The 23,599-nt window shown below is 42.7% G+C and overlaps 1 protein-coding gene across 1 annotated transcript; it reads right to left on the bottom strand.

The window, feature by feature from the left end:
• Nucleotides 1-1,715: 1,715 nt before the first annotated feature.
• Nucleotides 1,716-20,245, bottom strand: LOC115357458 (lysyl oxidase homolog 4-like). The gene is made up of 15 exons (XM_030048912.1): nt 20,180-20,245; nt 18,719-18,999; nt 17,850-18,550; nt 16,827-17,038; nt 10,629-10,667; nt 10,304-10,511; nt 9,527-9,707; nt 7,743-7,897; nt 7,384-7,551; nt 6,587-6,749; nt 6,259-6,502; nt 5,310-5,425; nt 4,466-4,602; nt 2,276-2,387; nt 1,716-2,161 (listed from the first exon to the last, which is right to left on the bottom strand). The coding sequence occupies exons 2-15, from the start codon at nt 18,996-18,998 to the stop codon at nt 2,091-2,093; spliced, it is 2,787 nt and encodes a 928-aa protein (XP_029904772.1). The 5' UTR covers nt 18,999; nt 20,180-20,245; the 3' UTR covers nt 1,716-2,090.
• Between the last annotated feature and the right edge of the window lie 3,354 nt (nt 20,246-23,599).

Raw genomic sequence — 23,599 nt, 5'->3', positions numbered from 1 at the left:
CTCGGTCTCTGGGAGAGTCGAAGCCAACAGTAGTTTAAATGGACATTTCAAGCAGAAAAGAATGCTGTAGGATTGGGCTGTCGACCTTAGACGACCCACTGCATAAACTAGTTCATCTGGCATAAAGAGCTTAATCTGTGGCTTGGGTAACACATTTTATTTCATTATAGACTCTGTATTTAGATAAATAAGAAAATCATTCACCCTTACTAATAGAACTTATTTAAAGAGACCCTTAAAGCTGCTGAATAAAATGTATTTTTAAAGGAATGCTCCAACGTCTTGGACAAAATATCCTTTTCCTGTCTTCCCAGGTTGAGACAAGACCATTTTCACCTCTGTATGTTCAGTGGTTTGGTTCCTATGGGTAGCATTTTGTGTTAGCTTAGCATTAAGGCTAGAAATCTATGGGAGTTGTTAGCCTAGCTCAGTCAAAGTGAAAAAACGAACCTTACAGCAACTCCAAAGCTATCTTATTTACACAGTATAGGCCTTTCATGTGTATTTGAAATACATGGTTGTAAAATAAAAAAAAAAGAGACTTGTTTTCAGGAAAAGTTAGATGAAGTTAGATGATGGAGCTGTCACCACTCGTTTATGTTTTTGTCTATCACAGTGATCTGCACACCGCTGAAGGTAGAGGAAGATCCAACACAAATTAACTCCTCCTAAAATGATTCCTATTTTTTTTTTTATCCAATTCAAATACATGATACACTATGTAAACGAGACAGCTTCAGAGTTACATTTATTTTTTCACTTTAACTGAGCTAGGCTAATGACTCCCATAGACTTCAAGTCTTTATGCTAAACTAACACAAAATGCTACCTGTAGGAACTGAACTACTGGACCTACAGAGGTGAAAATGGTGTCAAACATCTTGTCTCAGTCTGGGTGAGTTGGAAAAAGGCTATGTTGCCTAAAACTCCTGTAATATTTTCTCTCTATCTTCTACATTAGCAAGCTTTGCAATCAAATAACCATGCCCCAAATAACCATATAGTTTGACAGTCTGGTGTTTATTCTTTCACTACTATTCCCAAGTACTGTGGAAGGCGCAATACCGTGGTACAACCAAATGCCGTCTGATGTTGCCGAGGTTTGACAGATAAAGAACAAACAAGTAAAAATATGAATCATAATAAAATTAACAATGCAAAACACAGCTACACAGGGACAAGAATCAAGTCAAAAGTACATAAAAATTCTGCATAAATTAGTGTCCTACAGAACAATATTCCAGAGAGGTAATATAAAACTGTACATGACAATACATTTGCAATACATTACAATATTTATTAAAATAAGGAAAAATAGCACCATGAAAAAACAGTTGATTCTCATTATGAACCAAAAAAAAAAACAAAACCAAAAAACAACAACACACAGTTTGTACAGTAAATACTGCATTTGGAATTGTGAACAGTGGAAGCACCGGAAGCACGACTCCAGAGAGACGTGGAGCTGTACAGAGTTTTGCAGACAGCCTGTTGCATCATAGCGATGACAGCTTCTGGACACACTGTAAACATAAAGGTTGTGTTGTACTCATGTGCCTTCATGCCATTACTTTACAACTGTGGTTATATTTTGATATAGGGAGTTTAAAAAAAATTTTTAAAATTCAAGACAAGTATTTGAAACCGTAAACTACTCTAACTTTTTGTTATCATGGTGACAAATTGACACTTGTGACTGCTTCCTTTGGTCCCAGATTAACTTGCAACTTTTGCACATTTTCTTTTTCCTATTTTCCTTATTTTCCTTCTACAACATACCTCCCTCATGCACCCACTTTTTCCCTAACAGAAAACAGTCATCGGTGGTGACAATATGACCGGGCAATTTGGGGATCTCAATTTGCCCTTTTGCACTAAATCCCCCTTGTTCTCCCCTGTTCATGCCCCCCTCCCTCTCACCCGCTTTCTACTGGCAAGGAATATTCTAAGCAGGAATTTTACATTTTAACAATGTAAAAATTTCTATGTCCTTCCCTCTTTGAATATTCTTTATGAATTCAAACTCCTTCCCCTGATTTGTTGAGGTGTAGTGAGGGTTTTGTTCAGCTCTTCTGTCCTGAGTTCTTCATTCAGAGGAAGTTGCTGCTGATCTGACGTTGGTGGTCGAACAAGTCCTCCACCTCGGCGCTGTACGCGTCACCTGATGAATGTAGATGGAGAGGCAGAGGAGGGAGGAAGCACAAAGTGTTACAGTTGATCCTGACAGCAGCAGAGGAGTGAGGTTTGTGGAACTGGCGGAGTTTTCATACAGTACCTGCATGGCAGCCGAACATGAACACTCGTGCTCCGTCGTACTTGCACCGGCAGCGCATCACATTGTTGTGGAAGTCTGACTCAGCCATGTCCAACGAGGGGTTAACCTCCACCTGTCATGGGACAGAGACCAGAGATAAGACGTTGCAAGACTGAAACCAGTCATTTTCCCGGCCGATAATGAGGAACAGCTTCATTATAGAGAGCCGAGAAAGAAGCTGTGTTATGTAAAGTGCTGTTTCTCTCTCACACAAATCACAAGAAACTAAGACAGAGACCGTCTCCTAAGCATGGGAACAAGTGAGTAAGTGTCACTTCATTGCAGACACTTGGCAGCCGGCTGACTTGCTATGGGACAGACTGGGAAGCCGCAGGATTATTGTTTTAGTTTTTTCCTATATGGCTCACAATGTATAAAGTGGGGGGTTCAAGAAATGCATGGTATCACTTTCTAATCTTATCTTACTCCAGGAGAAAAGAAAGAAAGACTGACGGGAAAAAAGACTACAGATGACGATGACAGTTTTGGTTGGGATTTAAGTTCCAGCCTATCATTAGGACATAGTCACGGCTGGTTGCCATGGTTTGTTGTTTTCCACCCTGTCTGTCTGTCTGCTGTATATAAAAAAAGCACACAAATGAATTTTCCTGATACACACATCAAACAGATAACCTGACCACATATTCAATAAAGCCACTCTTTCATTTTTTTACATATGAATTCTGTGGCGCTGGTTGTATTTATAGAGAAACATGTAAAAATATTCATAATTATGATTCTTTCTTTTTTTCATTTTTCTGTCCAATTTGTGTCAGGCATTTCATATACATTTAACACTGCATGTTTAGAGAGACAAATGATTTCAGCACATAGTTTACAGTCCCGGTGTAAAACACCATATTAACTTGGTAGCAGCTGATGCCTTTTAAAAGTTCTTGCAATAATGCAAAACAAAGGGCCCACAGCCTGTTTTACAGTACAATGAAAGGTTGTCACTGTCATATAAAAGGCTGTGAGGTTGTGCTGCTGATTTTTAAATGACTGAGCAATCAGGAGCAATCAAGCTGAGGTGGATGTGACTCATAGGTTTAAATGCATAGTCCTAAAAATGGCTGCTACCCTGCGTTTCTTGGTAAAGAGTCAAAGAAACACCCAGTTTGCATGAGAGACAAGCAAGCATCTGCAGACTCCCTCAATCTCTCACTTCTAACACAAATTTATGACCAACTTGACTACTGTTGCAACCACAAAGTGGTGCTGGGCCATTGTAGTCATGGCAACAGTGGATGTTTATGGCATGTATATGATTATATCGCTCAAGGCATGAGTCAGCATGTGCGCACGGGCCCATCCAGTAGGGATCGACCACTTGTGCATATGGTTTGTACACTCACATACACACTATGAAACATAAATAGTTGTGAATGAAACATAATGGAAGATAATGAAAGATAAATGCTCATAAATACTCAGAATGTAATTGAGAAATGGATCACTGTGCTGCTGCTAAGTTCTTATAATAAAACAAAAGACGGGGAGGAGACAAGGACAACAGAGTGTGTTGCCACATAGTGTCAAGAAAAAAAAAAAATTCAAGTTGAATAGAGATGTGAGGATGAAAAACAACATGAGCTTCTTTCTTTCCCCCCAGATTTAACCCTCTTAATCTATACAGATGCAACATGCTGACAGAACCTTTCCTTTGCCAATAACCTGACACTGTCTGATTTGGTGGACTAATAGTAGGTCTACTTTCTCTTTAAATGCAGGCTAAATCCACTATTCTTAAATATGCACACACCCTGAAACTACGCACATATAGGCCCCTACCTGAACTCTTGGAAACCCAGCCAAGAACCATTTAGCTGAAATTATAGTCTCTATCACAGCTTTTATCTCATGTGCGCCTCCAAATGTTGAAACACTAACCCTTGTGTTTGCTCTCTCTTATTTATAGCTTTTTGTGCCCAACTTAAGAGGCAGTCTAAGCTACTGAAATTATGAGATGCTTTTTTTGCCATGATGTTTTGTATTATTTTCCTCTCTCCTTTTTTGTTCATGGGCTTGTAACATAATAACAATTTATTGCTGGCTTAATAAACATATAAATTTAATAACTTTAAAATTGACTTTGGGATAGGCCTGTTTCTGTGCTGTAAGGGAGTCTTGTTATAAATGACGCCTACTGACCTGGAAAATGTATTCGCCAGGACGTATGTCTGTGATGTCAATCCACTGGCAGTCAATGTCGTGCCGGTACGTATCCCAGCATCCAACTGAGATACCCTGCTGACCCATGTTGTAGCAGGCATACCGCTTATAAATTCCTGGGAGATAAAGCAGATGGAAACACATGAGGAGAGATATTATGAAGAAGGAAAACCTTTGTGATTGAAAAATGTTGCATTTATTTGGTGCCTGATATTTTGAAAATGCACATTGTTTGTTATGCATATGCTTCATTACAGTCCCCATGAAGTGACCTCACATGACTTCTACTAATTAAAATTTCAGCCAATAAAACCTTCACAAATCTTTAAACATTTCCTCTCACCCACCTATCCTTTCAAATAAAATTGCGTTCCCCTCCCAAACTGAAATCCTATTGGTTTGCACTTGTGAATGATCCTTCCCTGCCCTGTGTTCCGCTCAAATGTCCTGTTTCAACAGGAACTAGATAAAATTTCATGAGGTCTTTAACACCTTTATGTTCATTCCAGGTAGCTCACTTGTTCCTTTTTTGAGAAGATGATGTTCCTGCTGTTTTTGCGAGCAGTCCCTGTAGAACTGAATTTGGTGAGTTGAAAATCAAAAATGTTTTGAAAGACTCAAAGAGAGACTATTTTATGTTTTGTGTGGCCAAGGTCAATTTAGGGCTTGGCTGTCTTCTGCTACCTTGGGAATGCTCAAAATGTGATCCCCACCATTGTATTTTTATGTAGTCTTGATTGTAGTTTTATGTATGTACATTTACATTTTACATTTTTATGTACTGTTTATCTCTTGAAGAAGAATGTGTAAAAAAATGTCTCACCATCGGGACAGTAGGTGTCCTCCAGACAGAAGCTGGCTTTGTGACCCTCAGCCACTTTGGTTCCATTGAGAGTCAGGAGGTCATAGTGGGTGAACACCTCGATACTGTGGTAGTGCCTGAATCAGGAGAAGAAAGTTCAGGAAAATGACCAAAAAAAAAAAAAAAAAAAAAAAAGATAGAAATGCAGTTGCTGCTGTTTTTTTTTTTTTGGTTCCCTTAAGCTGCTCTGCTCTTGTTTATCTTCCCAGAAAGAGAGCACCCTGGACTTACAGAAAAGAGAAACCCAAACATTTATTTGAAATATGACAGCCATCATTTTTGTTACGTTACTGTGAGGGCGTTAAATGGGCAAGGCCAGCAACAGTAAAAAAACACTAGTGGACACAAGTCTGGTTCTGTTCTTTCTCTCGTTATGAAACCATGCCCAGAACAGAATCTACTGAAACTGAAAGTTCAACCATATATTTGTTGGTTGGGGAGGTAGTGACTGGGTTGCGGCTGTGAGAGACGCTCAAGTTGTACTTCTCGTTTTGGGACCCATAACCACAACCGCGGAGATAAGAAGCCAGGCTGGTTGGAGTGCAGTCATGGCTCTGACTGTAACAACAGGGTGACCAGTGAGAAGACGGTTTATTGTAAACATCATTTTAGTGGATACCAGATAGTGCTCATTGTGTTAAATAACAGACTTTTATATGTCATTTGTTAGGTTATTTATGGTACAGATCTCAGTTGTACCACTGTACTGTCCCCACACTCCTCAATCACTCGTCAAACCTTAAGATTCTCATTCATCTTCTACTGTAAACACTTATTACAGCATCTTCTTTATGTTCCCTCTAAACCTTTGAGTGTTCTTCTTCCAGACCATATAGCATGTCTGGTGTCTGGGACGACCTGGCTCCTGTACAGTCTCATTGTTCTCCTGCTTTCCCACCATTCATCTTACCTGTGACACTGGTGCCACGTCCAGCTTTCTCTGCCGGCCCGAGGTCGGAAGTCGGCGCGGCCCAGGTTCATGATGCGGGAGGAGAAGCGCAGCAGGCGGCGGTGTCCGTAAGGCCAGTTCATCCTGGCAGCGGAGGACGACAGGCAGTTCTCCTCATTGGCACAGGTCAGCAGGTGGAGGGGTCGGTCCTCCAGGTAGGCCGTCTCCTGGACAAGCTGGGCGTCCAGTACGAGGTCAGGAGCCGCTGTGGGAGGGTCAAAGGTCAGTGTTTGCACGACAGTCACTGTTAGCAGGAAGGTGTCACTGTGTTTGCTGATTTTGGACTCACTCTCCACACAGGTGACTCCGGCGGCCCTGCCGTCTCCTCCTCTGGGACAGTAGACATTTGTATTGCGGCGACACTGCTGCAGGGACATCTCAGTACCGATGCAATGAGTTCCACTGAGAACCACCTGGCTGGCATCTTGAGAACCAGGCCAGTACCAAGTTTCCTGTACAGAGAGAGAGAAAGAGAAAACACATGCAAAACAAAATCTTGAGAAGTGATCAGCGATGTTGTGAGCAGCACAGAAACTTCTGCATCTACTAGTGGACACATGAAACCTGTCAGAGTTGAAGGCAAACAGCAGCTAGTTATAACCAATTAAACCCCATTTTTTTTTTACAGGAACTATCAGTACACATTATTACATTTTCCACTCCTTTTCATGGTTTTAAAACTGCCTGTAAAATGCCCCCCCCCTCAATCCCCAGATCACATTCACACTGCCCTTTCCAAGCACAGATCTATTTTGAGTTTGTTTGTTCTCTGGATTTCTCCCTTTCCCGAAGTCTCTTTGCCTCACTTTCTCTCTTTTATTTTTGTTGCACTGGAAGTGGACGTTTGAGAGGCCTATAATTACCTCAGGCCTCAGTAATAACACAGCAGACACACAAACAGCTGAACAGAGAGAAACAGAGAGAGAGAGAGAGATACAGAGAAGGGCAGAGTTAAAAGAAGGACATATAGAGGGACAACAAAGACCAAAACTGAGAGAAATAACCAGCCATCTATTCTATTCTATTCTATTCTATTCTATTCTATTCTATTCTATTCTATTCTATTCTATTCTAATATTTTCTTACCTGGTGAGCTCTGGAGGCAAAGCCGAAGCCCAGCTGTCGACAGACCACCATGGCCTCATTGATGCCCCAGTTCTCACTGCAGACGGAGCCCCAGCGCTTCGCACCGTTCACCTCTATCAGCACCTCCACACGGCCCTCCGCTTGATCCCTGCCGCCTGCCAGCCGCACCTGAAAGTGGAGGGAAGGGAGCGAGGCCATCAAAATAACATCCCCTCGGATCTGTTCAGCTTTTGTTGCAGTTCTAAGTGAATTTATTATTTTTCCCTCAAGTGTATGCAAAGAGGTGAGTGGCTATCATAAAGGGCAGTGCCACATTTGGTCTATGAGTATGTGAATATATGTGTGGGCCCATTTCTCACCGTCTTCTGCAGGCCAGTGTTAGGGACATTGCAGCGGACAGCTACATCTTGGTTGTGTTTGCAGCTGTAGAGCGGCACAGGTCTGTAACGACACTCCATGATGGATTTCTCCCGGCCTGTGCACTGGACGCTGTTCATGTGGATGGGACCAGTACCTACAGGGAGGGCAGTGAACACGATCTGATTCACATATGTGTGTCGCTAAAGATGGGCCACATGCACGAAGGGATGCTTGCACGCACACATGAATGCCGGGATGTAGTCACGCACTCACGCACACACATACAAGCTTCTAAAATGTGGTGGCTATTTGTACTGGGCCACTGGCAGCCACAGATCACCGCAGAGAGATTAAAAGTCCAGACATGATCGGAGGCTCTGATGTGGCTCTGTAACAGAGCAGAGCCAGAGAGCTCTCTGTTCAAATTACACTGTATGCTTCACATTGCACGTCGGGAGCATGTTTTATACTCTAAAATAAGATACCAAGATGCCAAAATGGAGGAAAATCTTTGAACGCGTCTGTGTTTTTGTGTAGGTGTGTGAGGTCCAGATTAACGGCCTATAATTTGAGCTCAACTAGCTGATGTTGTCATTAAGTGAAGCTCACTACAGCTGGTGGCTCTAGTCTTTCCTGACTGTGTTACCTATCAGCCTTCACATGGTCACTGCCATGCACAGATTCATCTGATTCTTGCACATACTTGAACTTGGATAGCCAGAATTCTCCATCTTGACGTTTAATTACATTCATTGTTTAGATATTTTAAAAAAATTACCATAGCACCTTCTTTAATAGAGCCCTAAACGAACGACTCAAATAGTTTCCATACGCTACTTCATTAAGAAAAGCAGAGTGAAGGAAATTAAACCACTGTTAGGGCATGCTATGTGCTCACTTGGGCAGAAAGATAATGGCAGGAAATGAATGCCATTATAGAATGACTGCTGAGGTACAGCAACAAAAAAAAGGGGCTAATTGAGTGTGTGAATGTAGGGTCTAAATTTAAATCTATTATTATTAGACAGCTCAGCAGCTCTGCTCATGCCCACAGAGTTATCACAATCTTGGGGGATGTTTGCGCTGGCCACAGTGTGCACCCTGCTGATTGCTTGACCTCCTGGTTTCAAAGCTGCACCAGCGTTTCACAAACAACAGGTTTATTTTGACAACAACACATGCTCTTGCTTTGGCTGCTGGAACCTACCAGCACAGTTTACACTCTTTTAATTGGTCATGGGTATAACTCCACAACAATCAGCTTCTCAGGCAGAAGCAGAAGCCAAGCTGTAAACATTTTCACTGCGTTTATTTGTCCACATGGGCCCAGCTCTTGGATTACTGTGCATCTCTGTTTAGGAACAGACATTTAGTCTGAGACACTATGTTTAGTCTAAAGGGATCACTGACCAAACCAATCTCATGCTACGGGTGCATGGTGAACTCGGGCGCTGATCCAAAGTCCCAGCCATTCAACGCAAATCTAATTATAGTTCCTGATCAGTGGCCAGGTCCTCATTACAGTCATCTAACAAAGGCTATCGTTTTATGAATGAAACTATCTGATCTGATTTGGACAAGGAGACCAGTTTGGTTTAAATATACGCACTTCTCCATTAATGACCCGTCCGAGCCATGTGAGCCAAAGTTGAATGACGTTTTGAAATGCAGCAGAAAGGCTGAGATTACAATGTGCATTTGTGTGTGTAGGTGTGTGAGATGTGTTCTCTTATATCTGGAGGAAGGTACACCAGTGCATTTTGTAGCTGATGGCTTATCTTACCCTGTCCAAGCTGAGCTCTGGTCAGGGCCTCTTTGGCCGATCCAAAGCCCAGCTCCCTGCAGACGACGCTGGCAGCGGTGATGTCCCAGAGGTGGTCACACACAGTGCCCCACTTGCCCTCGCTCAGCACCTCGACGCGGCCCTCACCCAGCCTCGGCCCTGCCTTCAGACGCACCACCGGCTGGAGGGAAGAGGAGAGAGGTGAGATCACATAGGAAGGATGAGGAAGAAAGGATGAGTCACCTTTAATGTTGTAATTAACCGACATTTTGATGCTATTGCTCTACAGTAAGTTCAGCGTTGGAGTAGGCTACTAAACACCTCCAACCCCTTGAACTGAACACTAGACTGACTGTCACTGACAGCAGTGTCGCACATATATTGTACATCTGCTGGTTGTAGTGCTTCACTGAAGCACCATCACACTTATATTGAGTGAAATATTCAAAGCCAAGAAGCCATTGTTTTCTGGATGCCTCATTACATCACATAGAAACTATCTAGATGTGCTGTGCATCATTTTATGCACATTTCCCTGTAATTCAGCAGCTGGTATGTTTGGAAACTTTAGGATCTCCCCTAGAATTTAAAATAAAGTTCTGTGGGACTGAACAAAGCTCGGCTGTGCAGCATGGCAGAAGAAGGAGAAAAAACAGCAGCAGAAGAAGTTAAACCAAATATACTATTTGAAAGCATGATCTGTCATTTCAATCAAGCTCCACACACATTCTGTATATTTAAAAAAAAACAAACAAAAACAAACTGCTTCACACTGACCTGCACAGCGGGTGGTGCAGGGGGTCTGCCGGAGCGAGTGAATTGGGATCCAGGGACGCAGCGGACCACAGCGTGCATACCTCCACGGCATGGGATGTCACTCCTGGGGAGGGACAGCTGGGTCTGGCACTGGGCCAGAGAGTTCTCTGCACCCTGACACTGGACCTTCTCCACCCAGTATGCCTTCTTACTGGACTGGGTCCTCAGCCTGGATGAGTAAGAGAGATTTGTGATCATTACAGCCATAACTGTGATTGTGAGTAGGCTGCTGTTATAAATGCAAGGTTTAACATTATGCACTCCAAAGAGAAGATGCTGATTTTACCTGGAAGATGGATCAGCGAGCTTGGAGTCCCACTGTTTCCTGAAAGACACAAAAAGGAACACCAGATTTAATAAGATATAAGATATGAACATATGCTGCTCTAGCCCTGAACATATTTTTGCCTTTGGCTCTACATGGCAAACAATCACTTAGCGTTCAAAATTCACTCAAACTCTTATTTGCTGTCCCCACATGTTTATCCCTTAGTCAGTCTACACCTGCTCCTGTGTCCCTGTCCTGCCCGGTCTTGTCTTTCCCTACCCTACCTACTCTTCTGTTCTGTCTGCCTCAAATAAATCGGCTGAAAACTATAAATATGAAGGAGACACAACAGGCGGGAAAAGGGTGTGTGGCTTTGTGTGTGTGTTTTGTGGTTAAACACAACCCTCATGGGAGGGAGAGAGAGAGAGACAGAGAGAGGGATTCACAATGAGGTATCACATAACCCCCTTTCTCTCCAGCTTTCCATGTCCTTTTTAGAACATTCCTTCATATGTATTTCTGTTTTAATGTTTGTCTGCATGTCTACGCTGGATGTCTGGTTTTGGACATATGTACATGTGGAAAAAAAACTATAAATAGACATGAAGTACCTTACATTAATCCCTGCTAACAGTCTTATTGAGGTCTGCCAGTTTTGAAAACTGTGTCCAGTTTCGTGGATAAAACCTTCAAGTAGCATCAAATCCTAAATGTAAACACTGTGTATGTACAAAATGAGGCCCCCTGCACCAGTGGGGTTGTATGTGGACATGCGCATGCATGCACACACACACATACATGCACCAATCCGCAAGCGGCTGAAGTAAAACCTAAAACTGTGAAGGAAAACATTGGAGAATTCAATAAAAAGCATGATTCACAAACCAGGCAGAGTCTGGGAAGCATCCCTCTGCGACACATGCATGCCTATTGACAAATGCACATGCACCACTTGCACACACAGACACACACACATACACACACACACACTTGAGCTGACCACTTGCATCACAGAGCATAACCACAAGCAGGTGCAGGGTGACTGATGCCCTTCATGAATCTGCCTGAACTAAATGAGTCACATCACCAAGAATACACTGGACTTCGCTGTACAGCCATACTGCATTAAATATTTGGCAAACTAATAAACTTCCTCTCCAGGAGAACCCCGGTCTCCTAGTATTCCACAGGTTATTGTACTCATTCCCAGCAGCACATGAGAAGGATGGGGCTGAGAGAGCCTGTTAGGAAAACTCAAGGAATGGAAAACCACACTAGGAAACCCAGGCTATGGAGAATTTTGTGGCAGAAACACATACACTGCACAAAATCTCTATCTTAATGAGTCATTTAGTTTTACAGTCATTTAGTTTAGTTTTGTCTTAATTAAAAAAAAAAAAAAAAGTTCTGCCAGTAGGATGAGATAATCCCTCTCATTTCTAGTGTTGTTTCATGTGTTTCAAGATGAATTTCTGGGAACAAGTGATGTTGAAGCAAGGTAGAATAAGACAGATGATCAAAAAATTGTACTAAATTCAAAAAAAAAATCTGGAAACAGCGTCAAACAAATGGAATACATTTTTTCACCTGCTTTGAGAAAAAAAAAATAGTACTGATGATTTTTCATGTTTCAATGTTTCATGTTCAATGAAACAATGGGTCCAAAAAAATCACCGATCATTTTGTATCAAGACACTTGAGTGAAAATTCCACCCTCAATACTCAGTGAGGCATTTTGTGATGAAGTGCGGTAGCCACTTGTCTACTTTCTATGGTCTTTTAGTCTCTAATGGTATCTTTTAATCTTGTACGGTGAAGTTCTCCCTGTATGACCGCTGAATGTTGCTGCTACAAAGAAAAGTAGTTATTTCTCCTTGACTCTGACTGACACACCAAACGTTTTCAGCTGCTGTTTTAGAGAGTTGAGTTTTTTAAGCAGTTCTACATTTTATTAGTTATCTGTGGGAAGGGAAAAAATCAAGAAAAAAAACAAAAAAACAAAAAACAAGAAAAGGGGCCTGCAAATGCAAGGTGCATTTGCATTTTTTTTTTTTTTTTACAGTTTCGGGTGGATTACTCCCTCAAACTACTGAAGACTGTTAGTGGGAACAGATCCTTGACTTTTGCAATTTGAAAGCCAGTGTAAATCATCCTTGTGTGTGTTTCTCTGAGTGCAAATGAGCATGTATCCTCCTTGATTTTGCGTCTGAGGATCAACATGTATGTCAGCCCATCTATATGCGCATCTATACGCTTATGTGGCAGTTTCAAACGTTTCATAACTCTGTGGTGAATTAAAATGAGAGAGGCAGACTATAAGGGGGTGTTAGTTCACAGGGCAGGGAGGGGGGAGAGGGGAGGATGACAGAGGAGGGAACGCTTACCCATATAATTGCCTGAATTACTTGGCAGTGTCTACTGTGCGGTTGAGCAGTAGCATGTTGGTTCACACACACCAGACATGGAAATATGCACGTACATATCAACTTTCCCTGCCTTGCCTCTGTAAAAAAGAAGGCTCTTTAAAAACCCCAGCCTCGTCACCCAACATCACGACTGAGGACTGGATGCTGGGAAACACGGAGCGAGTGATGTAAGGTTGCAGTTTCTGTGAACTGGGCAACTTTTACGGGCTTCACATAACTTCACGAGACGAGGAAAAGCATGTTCTCATGGCTTTTCAGACCTTAACACACATTTAAATTGCCCCACTCAGAGATGACCGTAACACACATGACTCTGGTTCTCTGTGAGCTGTGGGGGTGTGGAGGAAAGATGGATGGGGAGACACAGGTTGCAGTTGAGTTGAAGCCCTCTCATTCATCTGTGTGGGAGGAAAGAGCCGGACTAAATACCAGCATCATTCCACAGGCACAACAAACAGGTCCTGACTGCACCACAACTGCATCCCTCTAACCTGGAAAGACTTATGGCCCTGTCTTACTTCTCAGGATCTTTGGCTCGATGCCTGCTTTTTATGCAACTCTGACCACACAATACCATGAGCCAAAGTGGAGACTAGAGGAGTGACTGACAGGAAAGGAGAGACAACCTGTTATTATATGAATGCAAAGCCGCCTGCCTGAAATAACTCAACAACAGTTTCTCCAGTCAGTTACATGATTCTCCATAGAAAGAGAATTCATAGGATCATAATAAAGTGCTTTCCATGGAATGTGGCTTTTTTAGCATAATTGCCACAAAGGAATAAAATGCATAAAATAGGCCTTTAAAAAAAAAAACCAAAGCTATAACTGAGGAGGGGAGAAACGAGGAGCAGGGGGTGAAAGTCAATTAAGAAGTTCGGGGAGTGTGGATGTGATGAAACAAGAGAGCTGGAAAATGGCTTTAGCATTTGTCCTTTGTACGCCGAGCAAAGTGGGGGAGTATTTAAACATCTGTTATACTAGACAAGGCAACTTAATAGGCAGAGACAAAGGCAGTCACACCAAGAGCCACATGGCCAGAGGAAGGAAGTGCTGACACAGCAGAGAAAAAGCAGCAGGTTCAGTCAAGAGAATATTCTAGATTAGAGGAGCTCTTCCCATTCGCAGACCATAATTACAGTGGACACAACCTCCAAGGAAGACCAGGCACAGATGACTGCCAGCATGCTGGGTAGGACCAGGAGACGTGACTGTTATCATGTGGATCCGCGCACACACACATACACAAAAACCCTCTGATCATGGGTGTTTACTGCTGTCACTGGTGTGTAAGGTACGTCATGCTTTCAACCTCAGAAAACATTTTCAAAAGGGCAGTCGCTAGCACAAATATATGCCTCAGAATATTTCATCGCATAAAGCACCAAATAATAAACATAAGATTTTCTACTTGAAAAAAAAAACCTCCCCCCAGCTGTTTACTGTGGGACAGAAAGGGCCACTTCATTCATCTCCTTTGTGGTTTGGTGGAGGCTGACAAGAAAACAAACAACATTCTCTGGCAGCGTCCAGTCTTCAAACAAGCTGCTGCATGGAGACTTGGCATGGGAATGCAATGTTCCCCTACACACCTCAGATGTATTTGTTAGTGTTGTTCACTTAGAAGTCCATTTAGAATGGATTTAGAACGCGATTACAAATTTGGTGAGAAATACCGGTGGGAACGTCACATTATAATACTCTGTACTATGGAAAATCAAACATATGGTTAGGAACATGGGTGTAATTTCCACTTGAGAAGGGGGCGACAAGACCAGATTTGAAAACTGATATTTTGCCCTCCCAGACACATACAAACACACATATTTTTTATGTTTGGGTTAGCTTAGCATAAAGACTTAAAGTCAATAGGAGTCATTAGCCTAGCTCTGTCAAAGTGAACTCCAAAACTGTCTTGTTTACACAGTGTATCATGCATTTGAGAATACATGCCTTGGAATAAAAAACAAGCAAACAAGCAAACAAAACAAAACAAAACAAAACAAAACAAACAAGATTTTAGAAGAAGACCATTAGTGTTGGATCTTCCTATACCTTCAGCAGTGCATGGATGCAACTGATTGAAGGATAAATGTGTTCAACCACTACATTTCTTCAGCTTCTCCTTCTCCTTTTTAATTGCAAAAAGTGTATTTCAAATACACATCATACACTGTGTAAGTAAGACAGCTACTAACACAAAATGCTATCCGTAGGAACAGAACCAGAGGTGAAAATGGTATCAGACACTTTGTCTCAGTAAGTTGGGTAAGTTGTAAAAAGGATATTTCACCCAAAACATTGCAGTGTTCCCTTGAGCGGAAGTGCACAAGTACAAAAATGTAACCAAGTTAGGTTGAATGCTGACCCCTATTCACATCAACACATGTAGATATGTCATGTTTACGCAAGCCAGTTGGAAGCTAAAGGAGTCATCCACTCAAACCAGTAGACTTGTGAAATTTTGCTCCCCTCATAAAGTCATTAAGCACTTAACATTCCAATGCCAAGTCAGCACATCTGAACTACACACTTGGAGGAAATCTTGAGAGCCTGACAGAGCGAGAGCTGCTTGGTGCTGGGCTGTGGCAGTGGCACGGTGAGCAGGGCAGCTGAGGAGGGAGAAGCAGCCTTCAGCGTTTCTACCCGGGCTCAGCAGAGCAGGACACAAGGTGTAATTATTGGAGCCATGGAGAGACAGATGGCACAGGGCACTGCAGTGGTCAGTGCAGTCGTCCTGTTAGCCAAGCCATAAAAAGACCTCTGTGGGCAGACAGACAGTCACACAGAGGGTTATGTGTATGTGTGTGTGTGTGTGTGTGTGTGTGTAAATGTGTGCAAATGTGTGTGTGTTTGTTTATCTCTGTGTGTGCATGTAGGTAGTTTATGCAAGTTTTCATGTTATGCACTGAGGGCGGAGGGAGGGATGTATTAGTGTGTGTCTGTGTGTGTGTGTGTATGTGGTTATGGTATTGGGGTTTTGATGGTGTGTGTGTTAGGGCTTTGAAGGTTAGGTCTTTGGTACTTTAGAGGTTATTTATGGCTAATGTTAGACAGACAAGTTGGCCTGAAGTTGTATTTTTTTACCACTCAAGCGAAGAAACAGCTTTTATGGATGAAATTGGAGAAAGGTCAGCCAGATGACTGGAAATAGCAAGTTTTAGTTGAGGTATAGACAAAGATATACAGTGAGGGACAGAGGCCAAAACTGCTTGCTTGTTGAATTAAAGGTCAAGGGAGTTTTAGTTGTATACCACTCTGCAACAGGAAGTGCTGTCGCATACAGTTTTGACTATGACTTTCGTAATTATATGAGATTAAAAGATATGTAAGGGAGGTTTCATATGAAGACACACACCATGATGATGATAATCTTGAAGTCTGGCTCTGACATTAATAACACACTCCTCAAGACTATTTTAAAAGGCTGTGACGAGGCCCACTGAGCCAATGGGGCAGACGGGCTTGGCGGACGGCCTGGCTTGGCTAGAGCTGCAGTGGACTGTGGAGTCATGCCATGTGTGGTTTCACTAATGACAGCCGTCGTGGTTAACCTCTACTACAGGGGGGGAAGGAACAGCAATCCAGGCTTAGGTCCACCTAAACCATGAAGGGATGTGTAACCCCACCACACTTTTCCATCCCTTTCATACACATGCACGTGCACACACACACACACACACACACACACGCACACACACACACACACACACACACACACACAGACGTACTTTCTCTCTCTCTTTTTTCTTCCTCTCTCTCTCTGCCTCATCCACTCTCACGTGCTCACCTGTAAGCGTTTTGGTCAAACTGCTCTGCAGCAGGGAATCCTAACATGCCGCAGACAACTCGGCTGCTGCTGAGGTCCCACCCATGGCTACACACATGACGCCACCTCCCAGCATGCTTCACTTCCAGCACACCCTCTGTCACCAGACCGCCATGGTTGCCGGACAGCACAGGCCGTAGACGTACCTCCTCCAGTCGTACGCTGTTGGAGCCCTGTGCAGAGGACATAGGATCTTCTCTGAATTGCAGTTATCACACTAAAGATATAACGGTCAGCACTGCAGCCATCGCTACATGTGAATGTCTTTTGTTATCTTTAAATAGAGGGTTTAAACATGCTCTGGCATAGGAATGTAAATGGATGTGTTACACTTTAGCATGTCTTTACTCCAGCCTCAACCTGCATCAATAGAGGTTCTGTTGTGCAGCCTAACACAGGATTACTCTGAGTCGATAAACATTACCTCATCTTAGTTGAAACAACAATTGTACGTCGTCAGCAGACGACATACCAGTGGGGTAACAACAACATGATAAGATGAAATGGTATGTCTGTAATCATTATACCCTCTAATCATCCACAATCCATAGGCACCAGGAAGGAAACTAACAGAAAACAGGGTGTGCATTTAATGTGTCAGGGTGACTATCACCATGATTACGAAATGGAAACAAATATGTAAACTCATCAAGATTACAAACTAGAAAGCCAAGCACAAGTGATAAATGTCTTGCTGTTTCCTTGCTATTTCCATGGAGCGTTCTTGGTCTGAATTAGTGGTAGGTTTGAAGAGTTGGGACCATTCGACAGCTGGTGGATGGTGTTTAATGTCAGGCCCTGCTGGTGAACATGAACTGGATTCAAACGAGGGCTGGTTTTAAGTTTGTCTTTAATTATGCAAGCCCTCTTGCCTGTGGCTTTTTGATTGACATTTGTGCAAGTTGGCATGAGACTAGATCAGGACACTGTGGTAATGGATAGGGGAAGTTTGTGTAGGGACATGTGCAGTCAAAAGATTCTTACCTGGATGTAGTGTGCATCAGTCTCCAGTCCCGTGTCTATGAAATTAGCCTCTGGCTCTACATGGTTCCCACTGAGCTGTCGATTCCTGTCAGATCGCTGCTGAGATTGAGACTGAGGCTGTGGCTGAGGCTGAGGCTGAGGCTGAGGCTGTGGCTGTGGCTGTGGCTGGGACTGCCTGTTCACCTGTCCGTCTGTCTCCCGTCTCACGGCTTGTGGACTGGTCCTCTCTGCCTCCTGTCTCTGCCTGTAGGATGCACTGTTAGCCAGGCGGGATGGTAGCTCGTGCCCTTGTGGCACAGCTGGGCTGCCCTGCTGGCTGGCCCTTTGATTGCCATAATTTCGTCGCAGGATTTGGATCTCATGGCCTTGGAGCTGTGGTGAACTGCTGGCCCGACGGGACGCAGCTGGGTTGCGGTGGAGGGCGATCTCATGACCCCTTGCAGATGAAGAGGAGACTTGGCTCGCAGGTGGACCTGGGGGATCTGGGTTTCTTGCTCGCTGTTGGACTGGCTGTTGCCTAGAGGATGGGGGTGAGGGGGGATCTAAGGAGACTGGGGGGAAGCCAGGTCTCCTCGAAGAGCTGCAAATAACCCCCAGATCCTCAGCATGGGTGCAGTCACTGATTCCCCAGCCATTGGAGCGACAGTCTGCCACAGATACCTCTGTGCCCTTGCAACGGACATTGTCCAACCAGATCACACCTGATAGTAAGGAAATGTGATTAGCCATGGAATCGTTAAAATAGCAGTTTTATAAGTTAGAAAGTTACTGAGATAGTTTTTCACTGAAAATTGAAAATTCATTCATGTACAGCACTCATTAAGCAATTGAAAGCAAAGTCTTCACAAAATATTAATGGCCGTACATACCATGTCCTTCCCCAAACTTGGCACTGTGTGCCCAGCTCAAGCTGCGCTGGAAGCCCAGCTCACGGCACAGCACATTGGCCAGGTTAATATCCACCTCATCATCACACACCGTGCCCCATTCTCCATTGTGGAGCACCTCTATACGACCTTCACTTGCACTGCGCCGACCCATTCCTGCCAGACGCACCATCCTCTCCTGGGCCGATAGCAGGGCAGGGGAAAGAAGGAGCAGAAGGAGAAGAGTGGACGGGGAGCGCGCGCACAACAGGTGACCCAACATCCTGTGGAAAAATGTGATTGAAGAGTGAGTAAGCCTTAATGTGTATGGAGGAGGATGACATGGAATGGTGGAGGTGACAAATTTGGTAAAGAGGAAAAGAGAAAACGGAACAGAGAAAATAGAGGGTGAAGCTGTAGCCAAGAGAGAAAAAGTGAAATGTGTTGGAGAGTTAAAGAGACAGTCTCACTTTACAATAAAGCCAACGTCTAGGAAGATGCATCAGCACAAAATACCATAGAAATATAATCTATCCTGTAATGTACCTCACTGGATTTTTATGAGATAGAGCTTTTCTAGTATTTGACAGTAAATTCTGCACTGCGAAATAGCACTGGAATTATCTTAAATTTAAATACATTCATACAAATGAATTCTGTTTACCTATTCTTATATACTGTAGCTGTGCTTTGGAAATTTTGCTTTATAATACTGTGAACAAATGTGCTCACGCTGCCACAGAACTCCCAAAATCATGCGAAACCATGAAACTCGCATTCCATCTCCTGACAAGACATATAATTAGAAACGGCACATCTAACCGTAATGGGACATTCCACAGTAAAATGAAAGATTGATTGATGCTTTTATCGTTCATACAAATCCCAGCCATTTAAAGGACAGTCAGAAAGTTGAGAGACAGTGAAAATGAGAACGTGGCCCTCAGTCTGAACTAGTCAGGGTAATAGAGTACTGTAATAACCAACGCTAAAAGTAGCCTCTCCAGCCAGCCCACGGAAACTTTGGCTATCCACAAACCCTCAAGCGAAGCTATATGCATTTAGCCAACAGACACATAAGCAAATAAACACCACCATAAAAATGCCTGTCACACATAAATACGACATCAGGTCTGCTTCTGGCAGAGACATTGTGGTCAATGAGCAATGATGAATTCATCCTTGGTTCATCCCTTCAAAGAGTTTCCCCTGTTGGAGAGGAAGAGACTGGGGAGATAAGAGGAAAACTGAGGGAGACGAGATCTGGAGAATGAGAAAATCACATTATAGTAAAGGTATCTTTTCAGATGAAAACAGCACACCAGAGTGAAGGAGAATGATGTAGAGAAGAAATGGCTGATGAAATAGTGTCATATTATTTAGGAAAAAATGGAAGGAACTAAAAAGGGTGAGACAAAGAAAGAATCCAGTGGAGAGAAGAGTAAATGGTGAAGTTGAACTCACCTGATCTGCTGATCTCAGCCTACAGAGTCAATATCTTCCCTTCACAGGGAGAACAGAAGGGAGAGAGAGTACTAGAGGAAAAGAAGGCAGTGAGACTTGGTCCTGCTGTCTCTCTATTCTCCTCTTTTCCCTCCCTCTTTCTTTCTCTGTCACTCCCTCAGATCTGCCACTTTCTCCATCCCCTCCCATTTTCTTTCATGTAGAGCCTTTTTAATTTAATTTTTTTTTTTTTTTCATTTGGCTTTTGTCCTTTAGATCATCTATCACCCATCAAAGAAAATCTGCAGAGGGAAAATAGGCTGCAGAAATCAATTTATAAAAATGCTATACAACATGAATGAGCCAGCTACTTAAGTTCCCCTGCAATCACAATAGAAAACCAATTAGTCATTGCGCTGGTGGCTTAATAAGCATTATAGCGCAGTATTGACCTGTCTGTGTACCCTGGTACCTCTGGAGCAGGTAAACTCCTAAAGTCTCCTCACTCTGCCAGGCTGTTCACATGGTCTGCCTGCAAGCGACACGTGAGTTCAACTTACACAAGGCCATGATTTTATAAAGACTCTGTCCCTGCCCTTTTTCTCTCCTCCTTCCATATACACACATATATGCACACACACACACACACACACACACACACACACACACACACAATGTGCTTACATTAACTTACAGTACATTCACTCCCCAAACTCTTATCCTATCTTTAACTTAAATCTAATTCTAATTGTATCCCTTAACCTAAAAATAACCTTTTCCTCTCCAGTGCCTGAGAGGAGGTGCATTTCCATCCCACGCAATGGTAAAATAATACGCTCACGCACGTACATACACGCACACACACACAAACACATGCACACGCACACACTCATACATACACACACACAGCACTGGCATACCCACAATTAGTGGTGTCATGAAATAGAGTATGTGCTCTCCAGTAAGAGTGGAACTGCCTGTATGAAATCTCTCTCGTTGCAGAAAGCAAAGTTTCATAACGCCTAGAGTCGTGGCACCTTCTCTCGTGAAGCGAGATCCTTGAGCGAAGAGAGCTGAGTGATGGCTTGCACTTAAACGATGAAGTACCCGTACATTTTTTAAAAGATTCTGCTACAGTATGATGTTTTTGCCCTCAGTAGGTCAAAACTAGAACTAACAAAGAACTGTGAAACAAATATGTTAAGTTTGCAAAGCTTTATGTCAATTTTAAAAATGTATTTCAAATCTCAACCAGCCGTAATGGCTTTTCATTATGTGGACCTGTGCCTTTTTTTTTTTTTTTTTTTTTTTTTAACTTATTTGTTTTTAGGTTGCACTGCTTGACTCAACATGTCCCTCTCTGATCTCTCCCAGGTCTCAGCAGCCAGAGATAGTCAAAGCCTTGATTGCTAATGGGATAATGATGCATAATGGGTCTTTAAAACTCATCATTTCATTATGCATACTGCAAATATACGACATGCTGTAACAATTTAATATGAGTGCATAAATTCGTATTAGACGATGGAGAAATATTCCAAGGCTTGCAATACATTTCATGTTGCCTGTGTGGAGGAAAACACTTTGATTATGGGATGTGACCAGACAGGAGACGTTGAGGCTCAAGAGCTCACTCTAGTGGAGTAAATTATTTCTGTAGTTGGCCAAGTCCTCAAACATCTTTTTTTTGTCCTCTTAGCAGGTGCAACAGTTTGTCCTTCATTAAGGAAATGACCTTTATTTTTATTGGGAAATATGCATCGCTTTGGGTAATGTCCTGTTTTGGACAATATTGTTTATTTTCATAATCAAACCCAGAAAACTGTCAGTGACGACAGATAGACAGACGTTCACAAATGAATAATAGGCCTACAACGATAGTCACGATCAAAAACAGTGTGTATGTGATCTGCGTTATATTGACAGTCCAGGTACATGAATGTTAGACTTTATTTTCGTTAGACTTGAGTTAATACAACTCTTTTGCCTTTCCAAATTACATAACTTTGTCCAAATGAGCTATTTTGTAAACATTATTTAAATATTTTAGTCCCATATGGTGATTCCAACATGAAGTTATTTGTGGCACAGAATGAAAAAAAATGAGAAAAAAGGCATTTTAATGTTTAGAAGGAAATGTAAATCCTTGTTGGACAAAATACTGACACTGGATTAGACTTGATCCTCTGTTTTGAAATAGTCCTGCTGTAATTTTTGGATGGGAGTAGTGTGTGTTTTTTGTTTGTGTTTTAATCTTAGCATCAATTACCCAAAGGCTCCATCCAGTTACAACACTGCTGCCAGTGTTGTACTCAGTGTTCTGTAATATTCACTACAGATGCCACTGGAACAAATATACAAAAAGTCACATGGAAGGAAGATGTCCAGTTGTCCTTTTTGGAAGAGGAAGAGCCGGGCAGATAATCAAGCTGAGATGGACGAGCTGTTGATGGTCACTGGAGAAAACAACTGAACGAAAATTAGACAAACCTGCCCATATATGTGTATGGACAAGTTCTCCATTACATAAGATAAATCAAAACAAGACAAGATCAGTATGAACTAACTTTGCTCTGAATGAGAAATTATCTTGTTTGATCATCAGATTAGAAGGACAACCAAGTGCTCTCTCTTGTCTGCTGAAACCAAAATGAACGCAATAGCGCCAAGAGGCCGGGTTATGAAAGCTGCTGGTTTGGGACCAAGCCGACAAAAAGGGACCAAAACCTAGTTATGTAATCCAGCGCATAAGTTGTGGTAGAGATGGTCGTCTGTTTCTCGGGAGTGGCTGGCTGCAGAGCAACTTTAAACTCCACCCACCTCAATATGTAAGTCAGAAGTGTTTGAATGTAGCTGCATGAAGTCCACTCAGCAAACTGCATGGCAATCCAGCCCCTATCTTTAAAAATATGCTGAGCCCAGTCAAATGTTGGGCCTGTTGGTTGGCGCCAGAGGAAAAGTTGGCAGGGTGCATGCTCTCAGCCATGAAGTTTGGAAAGCACATGCATGTTACATGCATGTGCTTTCCAAACTTCATGGCTGTAGACTTCCCAATAGATTTCAAAGAATCAATCGTCTTTGGAGGATCTGCCCGACGTGCTCCTCTTCAGGCCGACTCTCTGATATTTTCCTCCTTTTTTCTACACATATTCCACATTCCACGAGTTGAGTCTAAATGGTCCTCGCTCCCATTGGCCATCTGCAGTTTTTCATCGTGCAGCTTTTATTGCGAAATTTGGAGATGACAAAAAGTAGAACCAACAAAATGGAATCAGATTCCTCTCTCATCTGTGCTGACTGAGCTTTAATTGTGAAAGGTTCCACAATCTGTGATTGATCATTTGCTCTCTGTAATGGATGTGATTTGAAATTTAGTGAAGTACAATACTTAAGCAAAAATATACATAAGTAAAAGTAAAATGACTGACTTAAAAAAAAAAA

This window comes from Myripristis murdjan, chromosome 1 (assembly GCF_902150065.1).
Source record: "Myripristis murdjan chromosome 1, fMyrMur1.1, whole genome shotgun sequence".
In the NCBI taxonomy this organism is placed as follows: Eukaryota; Metazoa; Chordata; class Actinopteri; order Holocentriformes; family Holocentridae; genus Myripristis; species Myripristis murdjan.
The sequence above is the reverse complement of the archived record's forward strand: the minus strand, read 5'-3'. Positions and strand labels throughout refer to the sequence as shown.

Coding starts and splice junctions, on each gene's coding strand:
- LOC115357458 (XM_030048912.1), bottom strand. CDS start 18,998: ATGTTGGGTCACCTGTTGTGCGCGCGCTCCCCGTCCACTCTTCTCCTT. Junction 18,551..18,718: donor CAAGTTTGGGGAAGGACATG/GTATGTACGGCC, acceptor CCTTACTATCAG/GTGTGATCTGGTTGGACAAT. Junction 6,503..6,586: donor CGGAGTCACCTGTGTGGAGA/GTGAGTCCAAAA, acceptor ACCCTCCCACAG/CGGCTCCTGACCTCGTACTG.